Source organism: Leucopleurus acutus, assembly GCF_964270905.1.
Source record: "Leucopleurus acutus genome assembly, chromosome: 9".
Lineage (NCBI taxonomy): Eukaryota > Metazoa > Chordata > Mammalia > Artiodactyla > Delphinidae > Leucopleurus > Leucopleurus acutus.
The window spans coordinates 103901094-103922820 of record NC_139144.1 but is presented as its reverse complement, the minus strand read 5'-3'; the positions used below and the strand labels follow the sequence as shown (position 1 = coordinate 103922820).

The following is a 21727-nucleotide window of genomic DNA, read 5'->3' as shown; positions in this document are numbered from 1 at the left end:
CATTATGTCTTTTGCTGGCTTCTGTGCAGACTCCCCACCTTTATCACGTTGGAGTCCTCAGGTCGAAGTCCTCGGCGTGTTTACTTTTATTATTCAGTCCGATAGTTAGGTACTATCTGTGTGCTAATGAAACCCCACATTTATATTTTGAGGGCTGACCTTTCTCTGAACTCTAGACTTTGCTCTCCATCTGTCTGCTTGATATCTCCATTTGGAAGTACACTAGACACTGCACCCATAACATGTCCACAGCCACTGTTGATTCTGACCCCAGGCCTGTCCTAAATCTTCTCCCCAGGATTTCTTCATTTCAATAAATAATACCAATATTCACCCAGTTGCTTAGGCCAAAACCTTTTGAGTTAGTCCGTGATTTCTCTCTTTTCTCGTACCTCACATTCTAAATTTTGTAGCCCACCTTTAGAAGATATCCCAAACCAGTGCTCACTCTCTTAACTTGCTTACCATCTTACTCCAAGGCCTCTTATCCTTAGGGGGCTGTCGTTACCTTTTAAGGGGTCTCTCCACTTCTTCTCTGCTTTCCCCAGTCCACATTTTTCTTAGCACAATTGCAGAAATGATCATTCTAAAATGTAAATCAAGTTTCTCCCAAACTCTCTTTTGGCTGTCTCTTATATTTAAATTAAATATATAAATTATATTAAAAATTTCAGGGACTTCCCTGGTGGTACAGTGGTTAAGACTCTGCGCTCCCAGTGCAGGGGGCCCGGGTTTGATCCCTGGTCCTGGAACTAGATCCCACATGCATGCTGCAACTAAGAGTTCACATGCCACAACTAAGGAGCTGGTGAGCTGCAACTAAGGAGCCTGCCTGCCACAACTAAGAAGCATACATTCTTCAATTACGGAGCCCGCCTGCCGCAACTAAGACTGGATGCAACCAAGAAAAAAACAACAAAAAAAATTCAAATTCCCACTATGTTCTACATCTTCGGGAAGGTTTTCAAAATAAAAGAGTAGGATGAAAAATAAATAAAACATAGCCCCCACCACATTTACCCTCTATTTCTGCTTTATTTTCCTTTGTTGCACTTTTTATTTCTCCACAGTTCGTTTATCTCCCTTACTGTCATGTGAGCCCTGTGAAGGCAATACTTTTTCCCTTTTTTCCTGCTTTTTATTGCATTCATAATTTTTTCCTATTGATTATACATTATATTTTGTTTTGTTTTTGAGATGGTTTTCCTTAAGGCTCATGTTTCTGTACCCTGTTGAATTTAATTTTGAAAGAATTTCAAACTTAGAGTTTGAATTGATTTCTTAGTTTTAGCAATATGAATAATGATTTATCATATTTTCATATCTCTTTGTATCTATCATCTAGCATTTCATTTTCTAGTTATTTAAATATATACTTCCTATTTTGTCTTGGCCCCCTAACATTTTTCATATTTTGAAAAATTCAGGTTTATATATATATATATATAGAGAGAGAGAGAGAGAGAGTAAAATTACTGTAAAATTCACCCGTGTAGTGAGTTTTGACAGTTGTATACTGTCATATAACCACTACAACAACAAGATAAAGAACAGTTCCATCATACTAAAAAAATTACCTGATGCCCTTTTGCTGTCATTCCTGATCCCATCTTCTGCCCTAGGCAGTCACTTACCTGTTTTCTGATTCTGGCCTTTTTAACTTAGCATATTTAATGCATTTGACACTCATTTATGTCATCGCATATATCAGTAGCTGTTTCCTTTTTATTGCTGAGTAGGATTCTCTTTTATGGAGGTGCCTACCACATTTTTTTTTTTTTGCGGTACGCGGGCCTCTCACTGTTGTGGCCTCTCCCGTTGCGGAGCACAGGCTCCTGACGTGCAGGCTCAGCGGCCATGGCTCACGGGCCCAGCCGCTCTGCGGCATGTGGGATCTTCCCGGACCGGGGCATGAACCAGTGTCCCCGGCAGCGGCAGGCGGACTCTCAACCACTGCGCCACCAGGGAAGCTCCATTTTTTTTTTTAAATAAATAAATTTATTTATTTATTTATGGCTGCATTGGGTCTTCATTGCTGCACACGGGCTTTCTCTGGTTGTGGAGAGTGGGGGCTTCTCTTCGTTGCGGTGCATGGACTTCTCATTGCGGTGGCTTCTCTTGTTGTGGAGCAGGGGCTCTAGGCACGCAGGCTTCAGTAGTTGTGTCACGTGGGCTCCGTAGTTGTGGCTCGCGGGCTCTAGAGCGCAGGCTCAGTAGTTGTGGCGCACGGGCTTAGTTGCTCCACAACATGTGGATCCTCCTGGACCAGGGCTCGAACCCATGTTCCCTACATTGGCGGGGGATTCTTAACCACTGCACCACCAGAGAAGCCCTCTACCACATTTAATTTATCATTTTCCAATTAAGGGATATTTGGATAGTTTCCAGTTTGGGGCAGTTATGAATAAAATTGGTATAAATATTCACTTGCAGATTTTGGTGTGAATGTAGGGTTTTTATTTCACTTAGGTAAAAATATCTAAGAGAGAGGTAATTTTTCAAGGAAAATGCCAAAGTATTTTCCAGTGTGACTGTACTGTTTTGCATTGCCACTAATGATATAGAGTGGCTTGGCAGGATGTTTCTTATTGTTCTGATTCAACTTTATTCTTAGGTGAGCGCTGTGTCCCTAGGTCTCGGGGGTCCCGTCATTGTCGCAGCTAGTGGAGACCCGTCATGGTCTGGGTCTACGCAGTCTTGCTCCTCCTCCAGGGGGGAGGTTCATCCCATCCCCCATTCATTCCTCCATCTGCGGCTGGTCTTGACCATTGCAGGGCAGAGACTTTTGCTCTCCTTTTACCAGTCTGAGGCTTTTCTTTCGCAGGGAAGATGAAGAAGAAAGATCTTTGTGTCTTTCCCATGTCTCTGCTGTTGTCCTGCCCAGGCTTTTACCATGACTGGTGCATTCTCAGGACTCCTCTCCATGCCCGAGTGGTAGGCACGAGCACCGGGGGAGGTGCATGGAGAGAAGCTCGTGAGTGGGTTAGAATTCCCCTGTGTTTGCGGGTCCTGGGTGTTCTGTACTCTCCTACCGCCACAAACTTGGCTTTTAGCAATTTATAAAATTTTCACTGAATTGTTTAGCCTGCTTGGATGACATCCAGTGAGTGGCCTCTTCCTCAGATTAAGCAAGGGCTTGTGTCTCTTCTCTTCTTGGAAGTGCCTTTCATTCAACTGCAGGTGAATCTTTTCCTCTGCAACTTTTGTAATCTGATGTTTTCAAGAAAAGTGAACTTGTGGATTGTCTGGTGAGTTTTTGCTGTGACAGTGGGAGCAAAGTTCTTTGCAGCTTTCTACTACATCCAGAGCGGAAGCCAGGGATTTCCTTTGTGCCACCCTTTAAAGTTAACAATAAATTACTATGAGATATTTGACAGTCTTTATTTCCTACATCCCTTGTAACATTTCCTAATTCTTTAATAATTTGAATATTTCTCTAAAAATATTTACATTGTGGATCTGTTGTGTGGTAAAATTTCTCAGGTCTTATAGAAACCTGGGAATAATTTTATTATACCTTTACATTTGAGTTAAGGTTTTGGATATAAAATTGAAGGTTAAGATATTTTTTGTCATACTTTAAAAGTATTTCTCCATTTCCTAATCAGTGTTGTTCATAAAGTTGCTGTCCATCTGATTGTTGCTCCTCATAGGTAATGTTTCTAGGGGAAGAAACAAACTAGGAACAGGGTATGCTGAAAGAAACGTAAGTTTAAAGCTTAGAGAAAATTATAAATAAGAAAATTTAAAAAATTAATAAGATACTGGCAAAGGAATTTGGTGGATAGTATCCTTTAGGCAAGAAGAAAAACATTTTTTCCCCTATTTGACTTTATTTTTCTGAAAGTAGACCACATTTAATCACGCGCACGTGTGTGTGTGTATGTGTCAGTATCAATGGACAGCACAGTTTATCATGAAGTTGAAATACGTAATATTGGAAAAACTTAAATAGGTGACTTTTATAAACAAAAGGTAATTAGTTGAGAGAGGTCCAATATGAATTTAACTTGCGTTAAACATTACCTGAAAAGATTATTTCCATCACCTGTTAATGTAAGACATTATGAAAGTTCCTGAGGTAGATACTACAGAGGTGATGGTGGGAACTTTAATGCTTGAGAAGAAAGATTTGAGTACAGCAGCCATAAATGTGTTGTGAAGAGAAGATATATCCAAGAGGAGCAGTTCTTTTAATTCTGTTTTTTTTCTAAGATCCCTTATCAAGCATATATTCCATAAGTATATATCGGTTTTTGTCCTTTAACTTTTTAAATGGTTTCTTTTTTAAAAAAATTATAGATTTTATTGTTTAGAATAACTTCAGGTTTACAGAAAAATTAAGCAGATGGTACACAGAGTTCCCCCTCCCCAACCTTTCCCTGCCTCAGTTTCCCCTAATATTAGTATCTTTCATTAGTGTGATACATTTGTTACAACTGATAAACCAGTATTGATACATTATTATTATTATTATTTAAATTTATTTACTTTATTTTTGTGTTTTCGTTACTGCGCGCGGGCTTTCCTTAGTTGTGGTGAGTGGGGCTACTCTTCGCTGCTGTGGATACATTATTATTAATTAAAGTTCATAGTTTACTTTCATTCTTTGTGTTACATATAGTTCTGTGAGTTTTGATAAATGTGCAGTGTCATGTATCCGCCATTAACTACAGTATAGCATATGAAGTAGTTTCACTGCTCTAAAAATCCAGTTTTGCCTATTCATCCCTTTCCCTCTCCTCTTAAACCCTTTCTGTCTGTTCCCCTGTCCCTCATCACTAACTGCTTAACCCACTTAAATTTATTTTTTTATATCTCTCTGTGTGTATGGTATATATATTATGCATAAAGAATGTTCCATCAAGTAGTTAAGTAAAACTTGGTCATCACTTGTTTTACATAGCTGGGATATAATTGAGTGGCCATTAAACTGTACCTTCTTCCCCAACCTTAATTTTTTACTTTCTTTATTCCTTTTTAATACTTCGAGATTTTTTTTTTTTTTTTTTAAAGAGAATTGATGGTAATTTATTTTCACTGGGCAAATCTGGAATGGTGATGGGGAGTTAAATTTAACTTATTCAGAATACCCCCAAGGAGCAAGAAAAAGTATATTTCAGTCTCTGTGGAGAAAAGGAAGGTAAAAAGTAGGATAAGAAATTAAAACACTTGGATGGCAAAAGTAATCTGATGAAAAATAAGGAACTGGGTTAACACAAAATATCACCAACTAAATTCAAGGATTAAAGGGAGTTTTTTTTTTTTTTTTTTTTTTGCGGTACGCAGCCCTCTCACTGTTGTGGCCTCTCCCGTTGCGGAGCACAGGCTCCGGATGCGCAGGCTCAGCGTCCATGGCTCACGGGCGCAGCTGCTCCGCGGCATGTGGGATCTTCCCGGACCAGGGCACGAACCCGCGTCCCCTGCATCGGCAGGCGGACTCTCAACCACTGCGCCACCAGGGAAGCCCTTATAGGGAGCTTTAAAAAGTTAGACATCTCTGTTATGTTTGTGTAGATTAAGGGGAAATTTTAAAATTCCATTCAGGTTCAACTATTTTTATTTCATGCTCACATAAAAGAGTCTCTTATTTCTTAGACCAAAAACAGATAGATGGTCTCCAATTTATGATGGTTCAACTTAAGATTTTTCTCCTTTCTTTCTTTCTTTCCTTCTTTCTTTCTTTCTTTCTTTCTCTCTTTCTTTCTTTCTTTCTTTCTTTCTTTCTTTTTCTTTCTTTCTTTCTATTTACTTATTTTTTACATCTTTATTGGAGTAGAATTGCTTTACAGTGGTGTGTTAGTTTCTGCTTTATAACAAAGGGAATCAGTTATACATATACATATGTTCCCATATCTCTTCCCTCTTGCGTATCCCTCCCTCCCACCCTCCCTATCCCACCCCTCCAGGCGGTCACAAAGCAACGAGCTGATCTCCCTGTGCTATGCGGCTGCTTCCCACTAACTATCTACCTTACGTTTGGTAGTGTATATATGTCCATGCCTCTCTCTCGCTTTGTCACAGCTTACCCTTCCCCCTCCCCATATCCTCAAGTCCATTCTCTAGTAGGTCTGTGTCTTTATTCCTGTCTTACCCCTAGGTTCTTCATGACATTTCTTTTTTCTTAGATTCCATATATGTGTTAGCATATGGTATTTGTCTTTCTCTTTCTGACTTACTTCACTCTGTATGACAGACTCTAGGTCCATCCACCTCACTACAAATAACTCAAATTCGTTTCTTTTTATGGCTGAGTAATATTCCATTGTATATATGTGCCACATCTTTATCCATTCATCTGATGATGGACACTTAGGTTGTTTCCATCTCGTGGCTATTGTAAACAGAGCTGCAGTGAACATTTTGGTACATGACTCTTTTTGAATTATGGGATTTTCTCAGGGTATATGCCCAGTAGTGGGATTGCTGGGTCATATGGTAGTTTTATTTGTAGTTTTTTAAGGAACCTCCATACTGTTCTCCCTAGTGGCTGTACCAATTCACATTCCCACCAGCAGTGCAAGAGTGTACCCTTTTCTCCACACTCTCTCCAGCATTTATTGTTTCTAGATTTTTTGATGATGGCCATTCTGACTGGTGTGAGATGATATCTCGTTGTAGTTTTGATTTGCATTTCTCTAATGATTAACGATGTTGAGCATTCTTTCATGTGTTTGTTGGCAATCTGTATATCTTCTTTGGAGAAATGTCTATTTAGGTGTTCTGCCCATTTTTGGATTGGGTTATTTGTTGTTTTGTTATTGAGCTGCATGAGCTGCTTGTAAATTTTGGAGATTAATCCTTTGTCCGTTGCTTCATTTGCAAATATTTTCTCCCATTCGGAGGGTTGTCTTTTGGTCTTGTTTATGGTTTCCTTTGCTGTGCAAAAGCTTTGAAGTTTCATTAGGTCCCATTTGTCTATTTTTGTTTTTATTTCCATTTCTCTAGGAGGAGGGTCAAAAAGGATCTTGCTGTGATTTATGTCATAGAGTGTTCTGCCTATGTTTTCCTCTAAGAGTTTGATAGTTTCTGGCCTTACATTTAGATTTTTAATCCGTTTTGAGCTTATTTTTGTGTATGGTGTTAGGGAGTGTTCTAATCTCATACTTTTACGTGTACCTGTCCAGTTTTCCCAGCACCACTTATTGAAGAGGCTGTCCTTTCTCCACTGTACATTCCTGCCTCCTTTATCAACTTCGAGATTTTTAAATCAGGTTTAAAAGAAAATTGTTTTTCTAAGCACAAACTATAATTTTTTGATTTGGTATATTTACTACTTTAAAAAAATCATGCTATAGAAAAGTAGAATTGCAAATGTATAATTTTTATTGAACTTAATTGTTCTTACGGTATAGATATTTTTAAATGCTTTGCTTGCACTAAAGACATAATATTGAATTTTAAAGCACAAGTATCTGCAATAGTCTGGAACTTGAAATAGTTAAATAAAACTACTTCTCCTCTCTGTCTTCCGTACTTTTCATTTCTACCAGTGAACAGCTCTGCGCTTTTTGTTACTGTGGTGAAAAAAGCTCCTTAGGACAAGGAGACTTAAAACAATTTAGAGTAACGCCTGGATTTATTTTGCCATGGAAAAACCAGCCTTCTAACAAGAAGGACGTTGATGACAACAGCAGTGGAACTTGTGAGAAAATACAAAACTCAACACCACGAAAGCAAAGAGGACAGAGAAAGTAAGCAATTTTGAATTTAAGTGGTTTGTAACGCAGTAAGACTATATATAGTTTTTCATTGCGATGTTTATGAATATACAAATGGGATTGTTACTGAACAATTTTTTATGTTTCCAACATTCATACGATGCTTTATGACTCACCATTAACCCAGCAGACACTCATTTTCTCAAAATTTCTTTCTTATTTAGAAAAAAGTTTAAGCTAGTTGTGTATTAACAAAAAAGAAGAAAACTTTAAAGAACATAATATAAGGAAGGCTAGAGGGGATTTATGGAATTTATCTATATATGGAATGAAAATTTTAGAAAATCAATGAGATCTTTCTTTCCTTTTTCTAGATAAGTTTTAAGTAGTTTGTAAGAGTATAACATAAAAGAATAGCAAAACCAAAGTGGTTTTACCTATGTGTGTCATTTATTTATTTGTTTCTGTGGTTCAGAGAATGTTGAACTGTCCTGTAAACTCTTACAGTACAGTGTTAACTTTCTTTCCTTCTAAATAATCGTGCTGAGAATTCCCTTTCTAAAGTCAAAGAGGATGCTCTTTTTTTAATATGAAACTATTTACATATGTTGTACACCTGAAACTAATATAATGTTGTAAATCAACTATAATTTTAAAAAAAGAATTTACTATTTGTATAACTATATATGTGTGTCTATATTCATGGACCTTATAGTTGCCCCAAACTCTTGTCTAATATGTTTGCTTTTGGAGTTAATATTTTTTTTATATGTTGTAGGTTCGTTTGAAGGCCATCTTATTATGTGGACTTGGCTCTGGTAGTTGAGGGAATAGAAGTTTCTGTGGTTGATGAGAAAGTGTAAAAATTAATTTAACTTGTAAGGCTAACCAGCTCTGCCCCTTGAGGGTGGTGATGTAATCATCCAAGTGCTTCTCTGGCTTTTATCCAAAGTTAAGTACTAAGGCATTGTGTTGTACTTATTTGATTGGCTTCTTCTTTTGGACTGCTGCCAATGCCTTGAAGACCTGAAGTAGGAAATGAAACAATAACAAGAAAAACCCTTTTAAAAGAATTTAAAGTGGAACAGCTTAAGGAAATTTAGAAGTATTGTATTTATAGTTTTGGTGTTTTTAAAGGCCATAGCTAGCTTTACCTTTCGTGATCAATTGGGAGCTCACTTTCTAATAAAATATATCAAAAGTCCAGAAAACTTATGTCCATCGGTCATTAGTAAATTTACTGGACTGGACCAGGTTATATCGTATATCCTCATGTTCTGCCTTGAATAATGGCAATTAATAAACAACTGTTCTGGGAAATACAGTTAGGCTTCATTTATTTATTTATTTTATAAGCTAAGTTAATTTTTACTGAAAACTTCATGAGCTAAAATAATTATGTAAAAATAGACTTAGTTTAATGAAAGTCTTTGTATATACTTAAGAGTTTAACAAGTTATTAAGTGATGATAACAAGCCAGTTAATGGACCTTAGGGATAAAGCATGTTCATGAAATGTGGAAATCATTTAGGGATAAACAGTTACTTTAGCTTGATCATTTTAAATATTTACAAAATATGTTGCTAATGAGTTATAAACCAGATAAACAGCTAGTTAATTTTTTAATTTGAAAAGGAGTAGTTTAAAATAGTTTTTCCCTCATGGTGCAGTAAATATAAGAATATATAATCAAGAATTCATTTCCTCTTTTTTTTTAGACTTAAAATGGGGGGGTATGTAAATATTTCAGCTGACTTCTCTCGATGTTCTCTCCTAAGCTGGGTTCCTCATCCGTAGGGTTGGTGTCAGCATCTTACTGATATGTTATGTACATATAGACTGGTTGTAAAACCTGAAGGTGAAATTTGACTAACCTGCTGCTTGGGAACTGGTTAGTAATAGACTGGTTAGTCATTCCATGGGTTTTTATACCTGTCCCCCCATCAAATTACGGGTGTAAAAAAAATATGTTAAAACAATGCATTCGTCTTCATAGATGAACTGTTAGTCTTTTTTTCCTCCTAATTAGCAAGTTAGTAGTGAAGATGTATTTGTAGGAATGGAGATTATATTTACTGGAAGGTTTGTTCTCATTTCACTGTGGGCAAATTTTATAAAAACAAGAATTTGAAGTTAGCATAGCATGGTAAACTTAAAAAAAAGTCTATGCATTTCTACTGCTGAACATAAAAAATACTGGTTATTTTTTATATGGTTTGATATTTAAATGTACTTATTGAAATATGTTAATACTTTTTTTCTTTCAATGATTCCAGGTATAAAAAAGTTTAGTACCCTGGTCATTGTGCTGATTTTCTCTTAATAGGAATCATGATATATATCCAGCATACATCAGTGCAGTGAGTTATGATCTATATTCAATAGTGATTTAATCCAGAATTATGATCAGGTTAAATACTGTGATATCAGGAGAAGATTAAAGTCTTAGTGCCAGCCATCTGATTTCCCATGTTTAATGTTAATCACGATAGTAGTCATTGTTTACTTCTTGATCTCAATTCATATATGAAGTTTTAGGGCTTTCAAAGTTTGAAATCTCCCATATGTTATTCAGTGAACACTTACTCAGTGTTCATTTTTATACTGTACTTTTTGCTGTTACACTTTTTCCCTTATTCCCAGGTCACTAGTAGCTATTTTGTTTTTGCTTTTTACTTCTGGTTTGTGAGGTAAAGTCTTAGCAGAGGATACTTGCAGCATCATGCCACAGTCCAGCTGTCGAGATTGCTGAGGGGACCGCAAGGAGGCTCCAGGGCTCACATTTCACTCCCACTGCCTCCCTCTTCACACTTGTAGTGGGTCTTCATTTCCCCTGGGAAGTAACCTAACTGCCAGCTCTGTGGCGGCGGAGTCCTCACTGGTCATAAAGCAACTTAGAGATGTCTGATTTGATCAAGTTGCTTTCTAAGCCTTTAAGGAAGGCCAAAGGGAATATTCATTTTATGTGATAAAATATGGTTCCTGACTAGACTATTAGAGTGTCACATAAAAATATATATATATATATAAAATGGCAAAATAAGTCTGCAACTGTAATTTGTAACACTTCCTTATGGATTTGGAGACCTTTTTTGTTTTTAGTTGCTTACATTATATAATATAGCTATCCAGTTTTATATCTATACTATGAATAATAACATATTCTAAAAGTTGTTTTATGATAGTTTATGCCTAAGTAAAATTGATTAGGCAATACATTATATTTAAGTCATTATAAAAGGAAACAATTTTCTACTTGTTATCACTTTCACATCCATTTTATTTTATTTTATTTTCCAGGGAACGGTCTCCTCAGCAGAATATAGTACCTTGTGTAAGTGTAAGCACGCAGACTGCTTCAGATGATCAGGCTGGTAAATTATGGGATGAACTCAGTCTGGTTGGCCTTCCGGATGCCATTGATGTCCAAGCCTTATTTGACCCTACAGGTATGAGCCAGTCTTCATTAATAACTACCTTTTGATTCTGTAAGCATTTTCACTTTAGCAAATTATCCACTTAATAGTACATACCGTTCATCTAGAAATAATTATCACATTGGAAAAATGTCATTGTTAAGTATACCTGCTTAGGTAAAATAAATTGTCTAATTATGTTTACCTAACTTATTTAGCATCTGCACAGGGCCATCACTGGGCTGGATGCTTTTATAAATGTTTGCATTTACACTTGTGTAGGCAGCAGTGCCATGGAGATCTGACAGTTTCGGAGAGAGAAATTTTAAAGGGATCTATGAAAACCTGGGGAACATGGCAGTCTGGGTCTACTTGAAGTAGGGGTGAAGGGTAAAGATCTAAGCCCTGTGAATGTCCTGTAACGCAGTATAGTAATCCATACTCATGATTTGGCGCTGTTGGGGTTTTGAGTGAAGAACTGCGTGTAATTGTTCAGGTGCTCTGTGAGAGAGAGTTTAAAGACTGAGCTGTTACTGATGATTGATGTGGGCTCTTGGTGTGGGGTGTAGTGGAATAGAGGTGTATATGTAGCTTATTTGTCAGAAACAAAGTATTAAGTAATTTTCCTTTATGTAAATACACCAAATAAAATATAGTAACGGTTAAATAAAATGACTAGAAACGAATTTCTCTGTTGAAGGAATAATCACTAATTCACTGTGCATCAGAATCACTTGAGGGCTTGTTGACACGTTGATTTCTGGGCACCATGGCAAGAGTTTTTGATTCAGCAGATCTTGGTTGTGGTCTGATATTTGCATTTATAACAAGTTCCTAGACGATACACTTCGAGGAGGGCTGCTTTAGTGGTATCGCAAATATCAGATGCCATCGTGTATTCACACATTTGAATTGATTTGGGGGATTTTCATCTTTACTTATTAGCGTTAATACGTTTAATGTTTATTCAGTTGCTTCTTTTCACTTTAACCATTTTAGGCACTTGTTGGGCTCATCACCGTTGTGTGGAATGGTCACTGAGGGTGTGCCAGATGGAAGAACCGTTGTTAGTGAACGTGGACAGAGCTGTTGTCTCAGGGAGCACAGAAGTAAGTAGAAGAAACACATATTTAAACAACAGCTTTATAACATTTACTGTGTCAACATAAAAGATTCACTTCCAAGATTTATTAAATGATTACTATCATGTAAAAACCCTTAAAATAGGAAACTATTAATTTATATCCAAGAGTAGCTTGTGCAGACCACTAGAATATAGTATGTTAAGTTGTGCAATAAATGCATATCTTTAAAATAAATATTTTACATTTAAATCAGAAATTAAAATTCTTAGAAATGGGTATTACTGACTATGATTACGCATCTTACTCTTTAAGACAAAACTCTTTGACGAAGATTTAAAATAAGAGAGACAGGATTTGACATCTTTAGTCCACAGTGTGAGCTAGCTCTGTTTGCTATTTTAAAAATTGATTAAAATATTTCTTTTCAGTAAAGTTGGCAGTTCGGTTTGTCTTTTTGGCACTATCCCAAAGTAATATCATATACCCAGTCTGCCATCTTTCAAAGCTTTCACTGCGATTTTCGTGTGATTTTGAATTGAGAAATAAATGCAACGTTTACTTTCCATCTATAAAGGCAACAAACCCTATGAAGTGAAATTGCTTTGCTGCCTACAAGTTCCCTTTGGTTTTTGACAGGTATATTTGGGAGAAGTGAAACAGGCCTTCCAAAGGAATATTAGAAGTGGAATTTTTTACCGTAGAAATTATACGGGCTTTAATAGATTTAATAAAGGTAAACATTTCAAAAGTATTGTTGAGACAAGGACTTAGATTTAATTATTCAATTATTATAACATTTGCTTTACTCAGATGATCAAAATTACCTACTTTATATGGATGAGTAACCCTCACCTCAGGAGTAGTCAAGTTAAGAGTGTTTGTTTTGGAAGTGTGACATTACATTTAAAGGCTTACATTACCAAATTTTGAACAGTATAATGCACGATAAATAATTTCCACAGTCTGAACATACTTAGATGGCCAGATCGTGACTGTGATAGATCAGTGAGAACTGTTTCTTCCATGAACTACTTTAAAAGTAGTTTTGGAATATTTTGTGACAGTGAAAAGCATTATAGGAAAGGCAATGAACAAAGGCTAAAGTGAACTGTAACAACTCATTTTTGATAAGGCTGTGGGGAAATAGGCACTCTTATGCCTCATTGGTGGGAATGCAAATTGGTACATGTCTTCTGGAGAGAAATTTGGCAAAATGCCTAACAGACTATACGTGCACTTATCTTTTGACCTTTCTGAGATTCTATCCTGAAAATATGCCTCCAATAATACAAAAACATTAACAGCATTGTTCAGTTTGCAAAATATTGGAAAGAACCTCTGACCACACATAATAGAATGGTTGAATAGACCGTGGTATGGTTCATACAGTAGAATACTGTGCAACTGTAAAAAATACTATGAGGAATATTTTTATGAACTAATACAAAGTAGTTTCCAATATATACTTTTAAGTGGAATTAAAAAGTGTAAAAGACCACTTATGGTGTGCAACACTTTATGTAGGAAGGAATGAGATGTAAGAAAGTATACATGCATATGCACATTTGTGGAAAAGAAACACAGGATGAATAAGCCAGAAAGTAGAGAGATTGGTTACCTGTCTCTAAAAGGTGGGTGGAAGACAGGAGTGGGATCCGTGTAGCAGGGATGTGGTGCGACACTTCTCAGATATATCTTTTTGTATAGCTCTGACTCTTAGAACCATTAGAATGTTTCACCTACCCCTGAATAAGCAACTACAGCCATCTGGGCTATGGGGGAACCTAAAACGGGATAGCAGAATTCACAATGACAGGGGTAGGGAAAAAACTAAGCAACTGAAAAGTAGTGTCTTGACTGGATACCCGTAAAGCTAAAGACCCAAAAAACCCTGCATATACATGCACATACCTGCTGTAATTGAGTGAGTAAAATTCTAAAATGATTTTTGTGGTGTTAGAAAGGAGATATCAATATAAACTTAAGGTTTTTAATATTTATATGGAAAGATACAGAAATATAGGTATGTGTGTATGCATGTGTTAGTATGCTGCATTTATCTCCTAGCTCTGTACCCTGTGAAGGCCTAGAAATAGTGACTTCTGGTAGCAGTGAGCACATCTAGTGCCTAGATCTTGGTTTCTAACCAGTGTTCTCCAATGAAAAGGACCAGAGCTCCTTGAAAAGTGGCTCATGGTGCAGGGAAGATACAAGATGAGGTGACAGAAAGCAAGGAAATGCTCAGAGAGATGGGGACTCAAGCACAGGAGCCAACCTGAAGGAGCCCCTAAGAGCTGGACCAATTTGAGCAGTAACAGAAAATAATGATAAGTCTTGGGGTTTCATCCATGGAATGAGCCACACTGATAAATAAATTGATAAAATAGATAAGTAGCGTAGGTCAAGTCACATCACTTCTCTGCCTAACACTCTTCAGTGACTTCCCGTTTCACTAAGAGGAAAAAAGCCAGTCCTTCCTGACTGGCAAGGCCTCCACCATCTTCACCACTCCCACAAGTGCCCTTCCCCTCCCTCGCTTCCTTCAGCCTCAATGATCTCTTTGGTCTTCCTCAAAACTGTCCACCTCTAGGCCTTTGCAGTCCCTGTTCCCTACATGCATGGCTTCCTCCCTCATTTCCTTTAGGTATTTATTGAAGTTACCTAATCTGTGAGGGCTTTGCTGGGCTCCCTATTGAAAATTTCAGGAGTCTCCTCCTCCCATCATACCCCCGCTGGATTGTTCTCTCCTCCGTACTTACCAGCATCTAACACAGTGTATATTTACTTAATAACCTTGTCTGTCTCTCCTCACTAGATAATAGTGCCCTTCTGAAAAGGATCTTTTTCTCTTTTGGTCATTCCTCAATAAATACTTGTAGCCTAACTGAATAGCCCTAAAGGTCATTCATGGAGTCATTCATAGTTACAAGAAAGAAGTCACAAGTAAGTGCCAAAGTGTTAAAGGAGGTCACCAGTGTGGTTAATTTATATAAGCTTATAAATTTATAATTGTCAAAAGAACCCCTCTAAAATAGAGTAAATCTTTACAGTCCTACGTAAGAGCTGGGGTGGGGTGGTGTGAAAATGAAAAATCTTTGATGTCTTAAAAGGTCCCCCAGGGGCAAAGTGTGTAAAAGTGCTGTTGAACTTAGAACAGGCTTTTATTTTACCAAAAAGCAGATGTTAAAAATTTGTCGACCGTTATTAGGATGACATGGCTGAATGTATTATATCTACCTCTGTTTTCAAAGAAAATAAACACTTCATCTGCCTCTTCAAGATAAAGGTGGTGTTTCAACAATAAGAATGTAATGACTTTTCACAGAAACATGTGCTGAGGGTTGAGCATTTTGAAAACAGATGTTTGGAACTATTTCTATTGGTAGTTTATTGCCAGAAACAGTGAAAGTTTGTAATCAAACAACAAAAATATTCTCACATTCGTTGCCAAAAAATCCTGGACACAGAATTTCCTGATTAAAATATTCTAAAGAGTTTATGGATGTTTTAAACCCCTTTGTTAAAAATTAATATTTTTTTACTTTGGAAGGTGAAAATCTACTGGCTAATTTTTGATAATTTTGGTTGGGATTGAAAAATGGTTGTAGAAATATGTACTTTTGTTTAGATCTCCCTATTTTTGTGAGAATCATTTTTTTAAAAGCCTTTGACAGATACTGAAATAAACTGAAGTTAGCATTGGACCTTTCAATCTTTTAATGATGGAAAAGAACAAGATACAAGGCTCAGATGGGGGGTTGCAGTACTCTAAACTTTTGGATTGTCTGCATCTTTAAATAAGAAATATTTGAGCACGTGTCCTTAATATACATCGTCATTGGAATATGTATCTCTCCTTTATGTCACTTAGCAACATTTGTAAATTTATGTTGTTTCTGTGAGTATTTAATTACCTTTGGTCCCCCCACTAGGGCTGTAGGCATCACGAGGGCATGAATACTGTATGTGTTGGTTTGTCATTTTATCTCTAGTGCCTGACAAAGTACCTGGAACACAAGGGAGTCATTTATGGGGTAAACGTATGCATGAGTGGAGTTTGCCAGTGAAGGGCAATACTGAGTGCTGTGGTCCAAGGGAGGGGAGTGTGCTACTGGCACCTAGTGGCGCTGCGAACCACCTGCACTGCACAGGCAGGACCCAGCTCCCCTGGTGCCGAGGTTGACAAATCCACACCCCCCCCCCATAATCAGGAAATATTATTTCTATTTTAAAACTAATACATTTAATATATTTCCTCCATTGTTAAATGGCATGCATTATCAAGCAGTTTAGTTTTTCTGGAATGTCCCACAGATTGTTTTTCAGTTTTTCCACAGGGAACTTTATTTATTTTTTGCTAGATGGGAGAATATGCTAAACTACGACCTGTATTTCAGGAAAGGTAATGGCGTTTCTCTTTTAATTTCCTCTTTGGAGCCCTGGGGGTGCTACCAACAACTTGGAAATCTGGATAATTTGAATATTACCAAGGGAATACTTTAATCCTGAATTCTACAGATGTTTGATCATTTATTTACCTAACGCCCCTCTTTCCAGCACTTCGCTCATTGCCCCCCAAAGAAATATCCCATAAACCTTTAACACATATTTCCGTTATTTAACTAGTTCTGAATCAAATGTTCAGCCTTACTCTATAAATAAAACATTAAAACATTACTTATAACATCTCTCCACTTAGACTGATAATTTCTCATGCTTTCTTCACCCTCATCATCTGCCACAACCCCATATTTTTTCTTTTTTTAATTTTTTGGCTGCGTTGGGTCTCCGTGCTGTGCACGGGTTTTTCTCTAGTTGTGGCGAGCAGGGGCTACTCTTCATTGCAGTGGCTTGGCTTCTCTTGTTGTGGAGCACGGGCTCTACGCGCATGGGCTCAGTAGCTGTGGCGCGCGGGCTCAGTAGCTGTGACGCACGGGCTTAGTTGTTCCTTGCCATGTGGGATCTTCCCGGACCAGGGTTCGAACCCGTGTCCCCTGCATTGGCAGGCAGATTCTTAACCACTGCGCCACCAGGGAAGCCCTCACAATCCCATATTGCAATTCCATTGTATTCTACTGATTTTGTGCCAGTTGTCTTTGTGCAAAAACCACCTAAGTTCTGCAAGAAGAGTTGTAAGTTTCTAATATTTTGGGTTCTTGTTGTAGACTGAAAAAGAGGACAAAAATAGCTTTTCTATATAAGGTGGAAGTACACATTAAGAATGTAAACAAGCAGTGTAATGTAAATGTAATTTTTGTTTTAAAAAAATTAATAACAATGTATAGTAAAAGTCTCTGTCCACACCCCTCCCCTGTAAACTGAAAGTAGGTTTATATAAGATCGTTTTAAATATGGTCTGTATCTTTACGTAAGATGATCTCCAAGTACCTACTTTATGAATAATGTTGTCTAATACTGCTATTTTTTATATAATCCTAGTGCTTTGCAATGTAAACTAAAAAATTATCAAAGTTATGTGTTCTTCATTTTGCCCTTTAGTTTTTTAAGAGGAAGGAAACGTTCACATATCTGAATTCTCTGTTTGTGCTCGGGGTCCACAAGATACCTCTACCTTGGAGACTGACTAGGACTCATGGGACTCAGCACAGAGTTGTAATTATGGCTAAGACTTGTTGCCTTTATGTGCTAAAGATGCAAAATGAAAAGATCTTTCTTTTTTTTTTTTTTTTGTGGTACGTGGGCCTCTCACTGCTGTGGCCTCTCCCGTTGCGGAGCACAGGCTCCGGACGCGCAGGCTCAGCGGCCACGGCTCACGGGCCCAGCCGCTCCGCGGCATGTGGGATCTTCCCGGACCGGGGCACGAACCTGTGTCCATTGCATCGGCAGGCGAACTCTCAACCACTGTGCCACCAGGGAAGCCCGATGAAAAGATCTGAATGGAGAAAGACCTTGATGAAGTCTGGAAGACCCCACGTGCAGGCTTCCTTAGGTGCTTCTGCCTGTGAGGGGCATGCAGAGCTCCCTCTTCCTCCAGCAGTACAGATAGGGCAGCATGTGCATGGTGCTTCTGCCCGGAGAGGCTCAAGGTCTTTACTGGGGCTAGTCATGTATGCACCCTCTGCCCAGCACGTACCAGAAGGAAAACCATATTGTTTGCACAGATAATCTAGGCACAGTAAACTGCCCTTATCACATAGGCAACCCTGGGAGCCCTCCAAAAGCCAACTTCCTAGATGCCACCTATGTAAGCAGGCCTTTCTAAGGATAGTAGTATCAGGAATGCTGTTTTAACCCTTCTTTTGCACGGAAATAAGATTGGATTGTGTCTCAATTTCAACATATTTCTGTCTGTATAACTATAGTATTTGCTTGTTAGTTTACAACAATGAATTATTCCACATCATAGGGAGGCTGTGATAGGTGCTCTAGTGGTATATAAAATAACTTTTAACTTTGATCAGAGGAGAGATATTGATAAGGACACTTTTTTTTTAACATCTTTATTGGAGTATAAATGCTTTACAATGGTGTGTTAGTTTCTGCTTTATAACAAAGTGAATCAACTATACATATACATATATCCCCATATCTCCTCCCTCTTGCGTCTCCCTCCCACCCTCTCTATCCCACCCCTCTAGGTGGTCACAAAGCACCGAACTGATCTCCCTGTGCTGTGCGGCTGCTTCCCACTAGCTATCTGTTTTACGTTTGGTAGTGTATGTATGTCCATGCCACTCTCTCACTTTGTCTCAGCTTACCCTTCCGATAAGGACACTTTTGACTGTAACAGAAAAATCCTGTATTTGACTCTGAAATCTACTTTGATATTAATATATCCATTCTAACTTTCTTTTGACTAGTGTAAATATGGTATATCATTCCATCCTTTTATTTTACCCTATTATATTTTTATACTTAATGTGTGTTTCTTACAGGCAGCAGGTTTTAAAAAAATCTAACCTGGCAGTCTCTGCTTTTTTATTTGTAGTACTTAGGCTACATACACTTAATGTGATTAAGCCCCTCCACCCCCCTTTGTGTCCATCTGTTCTTTGTTTCCTTTTTCCTGCATTCTTTTGGGTTGAAGCTTTTTATGATTCCATTTTATCTCCTTTGCTGGATTATTACCTATACAGGCATACCTTATTTTATTGCGCCTTGCTTTATTGCACTTTGCAGGTATTCTGGTTTTTTACAAATTGAAGGTTTGTGGCAACTCTGCATCAAGTAAGTCTATCACTGCCATTTTTTCCCAACAGCATTTGCTCACTTCATGACCCTGTGTCACATTTTGGTAATTCTCACAGTATTTCAGAGTTTTTCAGTATTATTATATGTGTTATGGTGATCTGTGATTGGTAACCTTTGATGATGCTATTGTAATTGTTTTGGGGTGCTACAGACTATGCCCACATAAGACAGCGAACTGAATCCATAAATGTTCTGTGTGTTCTGACTGCCCCACCCACTGGCTGTTCCCCTGTCTTTCTTCCTCTCCTCAGGCCTCCCTGTTCCCTGAGACACAACAGTATTGAAATTAGTTGTGTTAATAACCCTACAGTGGTCTTTAAGTGTTCAAGTGAAAGGAAGACTCTCAATGTCTCTTACTTTAAATCAATAGCTAGAAATGATGAAGCTGAGCGAGGAAGACGTGTGGAAGGCTGAGATAGGCTGAAAACTAGGCCTCTTGTGTCTAACAGTTTAGCCAGGCTGTGAATGCAAAGGAAAGCTCTTAAAAGAAATTAAAAGTGCTCCTCCAGTGAAGACACGAACGACAAGAAAGCAACACAGCCTTATTGCAGTTATGGAGAAAGTTTTAGTGTTCTGTACAGAAGGTCAGACCAGCCACAACGTTCCCTGAAGCCAAAGCCTAATCCAGAGCAAGGCCCTAATTCTCTTGAAACCTATAAAGGCTGAGAGAGGTGGTGAAGCTGCAGAAAAACACCTTGGAGCTAGCAGAGGTTGGTTCATGAGGTTTGAGGAAAGAAGCCATCGCCATAACATAAAAGTGCAAGTGCTGATGGAGAAGCTGTAGGTCATCCAGAAGATCTAGGTAAGATAATTATAATGAAGGTGGCTACAGCAAACAGCAGATTTTCAGTGTAGACAAAGCAGCCTTCTATTGGAAGAAGACACCATCAAGGACTTTCATACTAGAGAGGAGAAGTCGGTATCTGACTTCAAATCTTCAAAGGACAGGCTGACTCTCTTGTTAGGGGCTAATGCAACTGGTGACTTTAAGCTGAAGCCAATGCTTATATACCATTCCAAAAAATGCTAGGGCCCTTAAGAATTATGCCAGATCTATTCTGTGTGTGCTCTATAAGTGGGGCAACAAAGCCTGGATGACAGCACATCTGTTTGCAACATGGTTTACTGAATATTTTAAGCCCACTGTTGACACCTACTGCTCAGAAAAAAAGATTCCTTTCAAAATACTACTGGCCATTGGCAGTGCACCTAGTCACCCAAGAGCTCTGATGGAGATGTGCAATGAGATTTATGTTGTTTTCATGCCTGTGAACACATCCAATCTGCAGCTCATGGATCAAAGAGTAATTCTGACTTTCAAGTCTTACTATTTAAGAAAATACATTTCGTAAGGCTGTAGCTGCCAGAGATAGTGATTCCTCTGATGGATCTGGGCAAAGTCACTTGAAGACCTTCTGGAAAGAACTCACCATTCTAGATGCCATTAAGACTATTCATGATTTGTGGGAAGAGATCAACATCTCAGCATTAACAGGAGTTTGGAAGAAGTTGATTCCAGCCCTCATAGGTGACTTTGAGGGGTTTAGGACTTCAGTGGGGGAAGTAACTGCAGATGTGGTGGAAACAGCAAGAGAACTAGAATCAGAAGTGGAACCTGAAGGTGTTGACTAAAATGCTGCAATCTCATGATAAAACTTGAGCAGATAAGGAGTTGCTTCTTATTGATGGGCAAAGAAAGTGGTTTCTTGACAGTGAATCTATTCCTGGTGAAGATGCTGTGAAGATTATTGAAATGACAGCAAAGGATTTAGAATATTACATGAGTCTTACTTTCGTTGATAAAGCAGCGGCAGGATTTGAGAGGATTGACTCCAGTTTGGAAAGAAGTTCTACTGTGGGTAAAATGCTATCAAACGGCGTTGCATGCTTGAGAAATTGTTTGTGGGAGGAAGAGTCAGTTGACTTTCCAGACTTCACTGCCGTCTTATGTTAAAAGCTTGCCACACCACCCCGCCTTTGGCAACTGCCACCCCATCACACAGCAACCACCAGCAAAAAGATTGTGACTTGCTTTAGGCACAGATGATGGTTAGCAGTTTTTAGCAATAAAGCATTTTAATTTATTTATTAATTTATGTCTGCATTGGGTCTTTTTTGCTGCATGCGGGCTTTCTCCAGTTGTGGTGAGTGGGGCTACTCTTCCTTGCAGTGCGTGGGCTTCTCATTGTGGTGGCTTCTCTTGTTGCAGAGCACAGGCTCTAGGCGCACGGGCTTCAGTAGTTGTGGCTGGCTTGTGGGCTTCAGTGGTTGTGGCTTGCGGGCTCAGCAGTTGTGGCACGCGGGCTCTAGAGCACAGGCTCAGTAGTTGTGGCGCACGGGCTTAGTTGTTCC

The 21727-nt window shown here is 38.3% G+C and overlaps 1 protein-coding gene across 10 annotated transcripts in view; it reads left to right on the top strand.

Moving 5' to 3' along the window:
* KMT2C (lysine methyltransferase 2C) overlaps window positions 1–21727 on the top strand; it is a 293955-nt gene that overhangs the window by 105889 nt on the left and 166339 nt on the right. For all 10 annotated transcript variants that reach the window (XM_082846696.1, XM_082846698.1, XM_082846705.1 and 7 more), the window contains 3 exons: window positions 7494–7694; window positions 10963–11111; window positions 12078–12187. In XM_082846696.1, the coding sequence (XP_082702822.1) occupies window positions 7494–7694; window positions 10963–11111; window positions 12078–12187 (460 nt within the window). The remainder of the gene's footprint in view (window positions 1–7493; window positions 7695–10962; window positions 11112–12077; window positions 12188–21727) is intronic.